The sequence below is a fragment of the Tupaia chinensis genome, unplaced genomic scaffold (assembly GCF_000334495.1).
Source record: "Tupaia chinensis unplaced genomic scaffold, TupChi_1.0 Scaffold000213_1, whole genome shotgun sequence".
NCBI lineage: Eukaryota > Metazoa > Chordata > Mammalia > Scandentia > Tupaiidae > Tupaia > Tupaia belangeri.
Genome location: NW_006159688.1, coordinates 1,159,445 through 1,167,416, shown reverse-complemented (window position 1 = coordinate 1,167,416; position 7,972 = coordinate 1,159,445). Strand labels below are relative to the sequence as shown.

At 42.0% G+C, this 7,972-nt stretch overlaps 2 protein-coding genes across 5 annotated transcripts in view; one reads left to right on the top strand and one right to left on the bottom strand.

The window, feature by feature from the left end:
• OOSP1 (oocyte secreted protein 1) overlaps positions 1-740 on the bottom strand; it is a 111,271-nt gene extending 110,531 nt beyond the window's left edge. For all 4 annotated transcript variants that reach the window (XM_027771434.1, XM_006147407.2, XM_006147410.2 and 1 more), the window contains exon 1: positions 574-740. The gene's annotated coding sequence lies outside the window, so the exon portion shown is untranslated. The remainder of the gene's footprint in view (positions 1-573) is intronic.
• CBLIF (cobalamin binding intrinsic factor) overlaps positions 1-7,972 on the top strand; it is a 19,958-nt gene that overhangs the window by 880 nt on the left and 11,106 nt on the right. The window contains exons 2-5 of the mRNA XM_006147411.2: positions 262-438; positions 2,019-2,132; positions 2,511-2,651; positions 4,430-4,611. Of these exons, the coding sequence (XP_006147473.1) occupies positions 262-438; positions 2,019-2,132; positions 2,511-2,651; positions 4,430-4,611 (614 nt within the window). The remainder of the gene's footprint in view (positions 1-261; positions 439-2,018; positions 2,133-2,510; positions 2,652-4,429; positions 4,612-7,972) is intronic.

Here is a 7,972-nt window from a genome sequence, read left to right as displayed (position 1 = left end):
ATATAATTTTTTAGTTTTCTGTAGGATACATGCGCTCACCAGAGAGAGACAGACACAGAGACTGAGAAAGAAAATGAGAAAACAAGCTGCCAGGTCCTGGACTCAGACTGTGGTTGGCCGCATAGGAGTCCAGCACCTCAACCGCCACATCACTTGCTGGCCCCTAATCGAGCCTTCTAAATGCGCAACAGACACAGGGATCATGTTTCTGAGGAGAGGAGATGAGAGTTAGGGGTTATTAAGTGGCTTTTCTCTTCTCAGCTGCTCCCTCAGCACAGCAGCCCTTGGTCAATGACATCCAAGTGTTCATGGAGAACTCCGTGACCTCATCATCCTTCCCAAACCCCAGCATCCTGATTGCCATGAACCTGGCTGGAGCCTACGATGTGGAAACCCAGAAGCTCCTGACTTATAAGCTCATGGCCAGCGACACCTCTGGTGAGCCATCTGGGCCCCTCACCCTGCCACTGCTCCCCACCCCTAGATCCCAGCTGCATGTTCCTCCATCCCAATGCTGCCTCCGATGAGACCTTAATCACCCAAACACCTTTCCCCCACACGTATGCGAAATACCTGGAAAGAAAGGAGTGGAGTCAGAGCATTCCTGGAGGAGGGCCATAAAGCCAAAATGCTCTAGGCTAGATGGAGAAAGAGTGGCTTCCAGTTCTGCTTCTGCCACTAACCAACTCTGTGACCTTGAACAAGCTGATCCTTCTCCACCTCATGTTCCTCCCAAAATGCTCTAGGCTAGATGGAGAAAGAGTGGCTTCCAGTTCTGCTTCTGCCACTAACCAACTCTGTGACCTTGAACAAGCTGATCCTGCTCCACCTCATGTTCCTCGTTTCGAAATACAGATAATTCTCATAATAATTACACTGCTACTAATGATAGCAGTGATGATAATAATATCTCTGTTTTGCATTGAGGCTCAAGCTACAATAGATAATAAAGTTTTAATTATTTTATAATTGTGAATTTTCACGTGTACATTTGTATGGATATTCTTACTGCTTTTACCAGATAACAAGTATTCTAAATAGAGCCATCAAGTTATACAGAGGCCACTAGATGAAATATTCCCTTAAGTATTTTTCCATACTTTTATTCCTTTGGAAAGATAGATTTAAAAAAAAATGCTTACATTATTTTATTTTTTTATGATTAAAGAATGAATTTACTTTGGTACAGAATCTTTTTGAAATTCATGCATAGTTTTCCCATTACACGTATTTCCATGAGCTTTGTTTTTTCTGAATCATTTTTTTCTTAATTAATTAATTTACATTCATTCCCTGGGCATCATCACAGCATACAAAATGTGATTTCCCGTCCAAAATATACAGCATAGTGGTTTAATCAGGCATGTTATCGTCAATAACTTTCCATTTCTGACCATATGCCATTTCCCACACTCCTCCCACACTGTATCTGGTGTCTACAGATGTTTTCCATTCCTTTTCTCCCCACATTTTATTGATCACAAAATTTCTTAAATAATCTAACTACTTTCAATAGCAAGTTCAGCTGGTAATTCCAAGAAAAGCAGTTTTAACTTTAATAAATCAAAGAAATGCTAAGGAACTTTGCTTAAAACTTAAAGCCAGGAAACAGGTTAGGATTCTGTTCAATTAGTAGGTACATGAACCTATCGGCAGCTCAAGACAAGACAAAAATCCTTACACCCGGAAAACAAAGCCTAGAGGAAAATCAGTAAAGTTTCAGTCAAAAGTCATAAAATTCTATTTCACCAGTTCAGTCTAACGTACTTCATCTATCTTCTGTTGTGGTTTGATCTTCCCGATTAAAATCTGGGGTCTAACATTCAACTCCAGACTGGTCCTTACGGTTAAGTTAGCCATTTTCTTAGTTTTTAAACTCTTATTTTTGTGTGTCTCTATTTAATTTTCCTGGTATAGCACTCCCTTGAGAACTTCTTAGAGATGAGATTGGCCAGAGTCCCTGGTGCTCTCTCCCCTGAGAAGTTTTTTATGTAACTGTTTTGTCTTCTCCTCTGCAGACCTCACCATTGGTCAGCTCGCCCTCACCATTATGGCCCTCACCTCCTCCTGCCGAGACCCTGGGAATAAAGTATCCATTCTGCAAAGACAAATGGAGAACTGGGCACCGCCAAGTAAGACCTCATTACAAAGGAAGGGATCATGAGGCATATGGTTCTTCAGTGCATTTTAAACCCAGAAAGGAAGAGGGCAGGGGTGAGGAGAATGGAAAGTTCGGGAAGAGACACGGTGTGCCCTCCTCTCAGATCCCTCTGAACATCCCACAAGTGAGAGGTTCATGTCCAGTCCAAAATGAACTGGGAATGACACGTCGTTTTATTCTAGATGACTTTCTTATTTTGAGAAACACTTTTATCCTTTCTCAACGCTATGCCTGTCTTTGCGTCAGGCTTTCTGACAGTTTCTATTTAAGATGTTTAGCTTTTCCTCCTTCACAAATGTCCTCATCGTGCTGAATGTCAATCTAATAAAGATTCTCTGTCCCCTTTGAGGTCCCAACGCTGAAATATCAGCCTTCTATGGGCCCAGTCTGGCGATCTTGGCTCTGTGCCAGAAGACTTCTGAGACAGTCTTACCAATAGCAGTCCGCTTTGCCAAGACCCTGCTGGCCAACTCCTCTCCATTCAACGTGGGTGAGTAGGCCACCACTTCCAAATGCCTCCCTGAGCTGCAAACAACAGCCCAGTGCACTGAATGGTGGAGCTGGAGAAGGAAGAGGGAGGGGAAAGCTTGACAGAGCAGAAGTGCTTGTAGATAAAGTGTTCGCTGGATGTGTGAACTAAGGGATAAATAGAGAAAGGGGCGATAGTACCATGTAGAAACAAGGATAGTCCTTGAAATATCTGGCAGCTAAAGAACCTCCCCTGGGGATGATAAACATGACATCCAAGACAGAAGCTATTTCTGAATTAAATGTCGATGTCTTAGCTTAGATATATTTACCCTGCACCCTCTGCTTGAATCACTGCTGATGTTTCCAAACTGCATTCTTTTCATTGTGTCTCATATTACATCCAAATAGTCTCTTTCCATTAAACAGCTCTTCTCCAACCCCAAACCCCACAATGTTCCCCTTCAAGAGAATGCTGGGACCACCTTGTTTCTTTGTTCTGCAAATATATGGATGTTTGTGAATAGAAGCTTTTTCCTTTACAATGTCATGTTCTTCTGTATATAAAGATCGCTTCTCTGTGGGAGCCACTGTCATGTCCCTCATTCATGGCCACCTTTTGTCTTTTATCATTCTTTAAGCAGAAACATTATCTCAGGTTTCCTTTTTTTTTTTTTTTTTTTTGAGACAGAGATTTTTTTCTATATGGCATGTGAACTCACCAGAGACACAAAGAGAGACAAAAAGACATAAATTAAGAAATCACCCCCCCCTCCCCAGGGAAGATAGCCATGCCACAATCTTTTCTCCTCTATTCTCCTCTCAGGATTTTGGGCATATATGCACATGCGCCCGGTGTGAGTTTTAAGCTGCCGGGTCTGGGACTCAAACCACAGACAACTATGTGGGAGTCCAGCACCTTAACTACTACACTACCTGCTGGCCCCCTCATTTCAGTTTCTATCAGACAAATAAGCAGGTAGATTTTTCTCCAATGCCCTTTCCATGGGTCAAGAACAGATTGGTTTCCTTTCTCACTCATCAAACATTGCTTGAGCATCTCTTACAGTTCAGGACGTTTGAACGTCTTTGCCTTTGGATTTCAACAGCGCTATAACCCTTAATGAAGTTACACAACTTTCAGGGAAGGGGATTGAGATAGGGAGGGGGCTGGTCAGTGAAATATAAGATGTTATCTGGCAGTTTTTCATTTGTTCTCATCTGGGCATGCCAGAGTTTGCTCATCCAGTCCACCCAAGCTTATTGTATGCAAATAATGACAATATTTCTGTGCTGGGTACAATGGAGGATATGGAGTTTCCACCATCCAAGCACTTACAGAACACAATAACCACAAAACACAGCAAAGAGTGATGACATTGAAATATACGTACAAACAGCAAACGCTAAAGGAGTTCAGAGAAGAGACTGCATCTGCTTCCTTGAGAGGTAGTAATGACGGGGCCTTCAACAACTGGTGAATTTTGGAAGATGTATGCTAGGACAAGATAAACGCAATTGAAAACACTGCCAGTAGACATTAATTGGAATCATGAGCTGTTGAGTGGTAGAGATATGGGTCAGGTCCTGAACTGTTACTTACTGGCTCTGTGGCCTTGAGCAGTGGTCAACTTCCCTGAGCCTCCATTCCCTCACCTCTTAAATGTAGATAATTACAGGTTCTAGTTCCCACGCTGTCCTGAGGAGTGAATGAGACCATGTAACCAGAACACAGTGTTAGCTGTTCATACAGTTACAGCGATGATTATGGTGGTGGTCTTATCTCCCCGTGATTCACAGACACAGGTGCAATGGCGACCTTGGCTCTGACCTGTATGTACAATAAGATCCCAGTGGGTTCAGAGGAAAGCTACAGAGTCCTCTTTGGGCAGGTGCTGAAGGATATTGTGGAGAATATCAGCATGAGGATCAAAGACAATGGCATAATTGGAGACATCTACAGCACAGGCCTGGCCATGCAGGTAAGTACACCACTGATACTCTTTGTTGGGAGAGACTATGCTTCTGTTAACATCTCTGGGAAAGCTTAGCTAGTGTGACTTCAGGCATATTCTTTTTTTAAAAAAAGAGGGACAGAGGAGAGAGAGAGACAGAGAGAGAGAGAAAGTGAGAAAGCAAGCCGCCAGGTTTGGGACTCGAATCGCAGTCCGCCATGGGGGAGTCCAGCACCCTTTACCACCTGCTGGCCCCAGGCATATTCTTTGTGGTAACTGTGCCTCTGCTTCTCTATGAGTAAAATGTGAGTAAGTATTAATTCTTTCCTACCTAATGGGTAAAGTGTGAAAACAAACCTAAATAAACTCAGTTTCCTTCCTTGGAAAAAAATAAAACAAATAAATCTTTTTTTCCAAGATTCATTTATGTAATTTCATTCATTATTACTATTATTATATTTTAATTTTACTTTAGGACACATGTACTCACCACAGAGAGACAGAGAGAGAGAAAGTAAGAAAGCAAGCAACTAGGTCTGGACCTCAAAACCACAATTGGCCATGTGGGAGTCCAGCTCCCCAACCACCACACCTCCTGGCCCCCAAATAAATCTTCAAAATATTGGTTTATTATTAATAATGATTAGTTTAATAATAATATTTATACACTACTTAAAAGTTTAATATAGTGGTCAGCAGGTGGCATGGAGGTTAAGATGCTGGTTCCCACATGGGCAGTTGCATGGGTTCATGTTCCAGACCCAGTGGCTTGAAAAGCATACCAGGTGTGGGGCCGGCAGGTGGTGTGGTGGTTAAGGGCACTGGACTCCCACGTGACTGACCAAAGTTCAAGTCTCAGACCTGGTGGCTTGCTTTCTCACTTTCTCTTCCTCTCTTCTCCCCCCCACCCCCACTCTGTTAAATAGAAATGAAGAAATAAATAAAGTTAAATTAAAAAAAAAGAAAAGAAAAGAAAGAAAATCACACCAGGTGCATGTGCCTACATGCTCAAAATCCCCAGAGGAGAAGAGAAGAAGGCATTTCAGAAAGGCCATCACACTTGGGGCGAGGGTGATTTCTCACTTTTTTCTCTCTTATTTGCTCTGTCTCTCTTACAAGTAAACACACCTATAGCAAAAATGAGGGAAAAAATTTAATATACAAATAATAAAGGTATTAGAGCAGGTCCTCAGAACTATTAAATTACTTGGTTCAATCTTGCCAGCCAAATGTTCTTTCTTCAGTCCTTGATTTTGGTCCAAAAAAGGTAGGTATGGGACCATGCAGTGTCATGACGGTTAAGGCAGCTGCACCCCACATGGCCAACTACACAGTTCAAGTCCCATACCCAGTGTCTTGAAAAACATGCCAGGTGTACATACTTATGTGCCCAAAATCCCAAAAGGGGAATGGAGAAGAGGGGATTGTGGAATGGCCATCTTCTCTGGGGATGCCTTTGTACTCGCCCTCTCTGTCTCTCTGTTTCTCTTGAGTGAGCACTCATGCCCTATAATAAACTTAAAAAAAAAAAAAAGCCAGGATTGTATTCAAAATGATTCATGAAAGAGACCTCAAGTTTATTCAACCTCACAAAACCCCCTAGTAATGGTAAAGCCAAATCTGTCTGATCGCCAAAACCATACCCAATCCTGTACACCCAGCATATATTGCCAAGTTTGGATTCTGTAAAATGCTGCTTAACAGCTCCAAATCCAAAACCCTCCTCCAGACTCAGTTGATTAGAGTAACACCCTCCATCGAAAGCAGAGGCACCGATGATAGTGGAGAGAGAGAACCAACTATCTATATGTTTTCAAAGAGAGACTTTTGCTATAGTACATGTGTCCTCATTGGAGAGAGACAGAAAGCAAGAAATCACTCCCCAGGGGAGATGACCATACTGCAATCCCTTCTCCATTCTTCTCTTGGGATTTTGGTCAAGCATGCACACACACCCAGCATGAGCTTTAAGTTGCCAGGTCCAGGATTCAAATCACAGTTGACTACCTGGGAGTCCAGTAATGTAACCATTATGCTATTGGCTGGTCCCAAGATAACTAACTATTAATAGAGTCAGAAATTTAAAAGCCAAGCTGGCCCCGTAGCCTACCGTTAAGAGACCTGGATCCCACATTAGCCAACTGCAGTTTTAATCCCAGCCCTAGTGGCTTGAAAACACACTGGGTTTACATGCATGTGTGCCCCAAATCCCATCAGGATGGAGAAATGGAGGAGAAGGGATTACAGTATAACCACATCCCACTGGGGAGTTCTCTCTCTCTCTCTCTCTCTCTCTCTCTCTCTCTCTAAATCACGCGCACTCGCACCCACTGTCAATTTTTTACTCTCTCTCTCTCTCTCTCTCTCTGTAAGTCAAGAGCACTCGCACCCACTGGCAATTTTTTTGTTTTAAATCTACTGATGGTCAAATCCTTAAATCCATACTAAGGACTTTGTGCTCCAAAGTCTCAAAGTATTCTGTAAAATTAATATAAAAACTTTACCATGAATTTCTCAACTCAGAAATCACAGGTAAGGGAGAATCATGGAATTATAGTGCCAGCCTTAAACTTTACATGGCCCCAAACTACTGTTAAAAGAAATGGTCTTCTGGGGGGGAAAAATAGAGAACAGTATTAGTATTCCACACATTAAAGGGGTAGTGTAGCAGTCTCACAACACAACCTACTGCTAAAGCCATAAGGGGAGGTCCTGAGTTGGTACCCAGAGGCCTCCCTGTACACTCCAGTGTTTGCTTGCCACAGCTATGGCTGGCTGGGGTTGTAGATCGAATTGTATTGACGGCATGAAGACCCTGTTGGTTCCCATTCCCCTTCTCTTTTCCCTCTCAAAGTAAAAAAGTGAATTTAGAAAACATTTTTTTTTAATTAAGGCATAAAAAGTCTAGGAGTTGGTTTATCTTAAACATAAGAGTAAAAACAAAATTTCTACCCCAAGGTATATGTATAGAAATGGCTAATAAGGACAGAGCCAGCTTCTAGGTCATGAGCAATGAGATTTTATTGTAGAACTACACCTTTTCTTTTTTCCTAGGCTGAATCATATAGAAGTATTTACAGGACTCAGGTCTAGAAAGCTTTGTGGACAAAAAAAGTCGAAAAGTGATATAAGAAGGTTTTTAGAATGGTTTTGTTTTGTTTTTGTGACTCACTTAAAATAACCTTGTTTCAACTTAGTGCCAGACTGAGAAGTGTTTATTTTTGCTAATACGGTTTTTGAAGTCTGTTTGAGATTTTATCACTTGTTAGGTACACTCTGATAAGCTGTTCCTGGAAATTAAAGTTTCCGTATCAAAAGGCATGACCTCATCCATATCTGGATACCACAAGCCAGGTGGATTTCTTCTCAGTAGAAGTACTTGACCTTT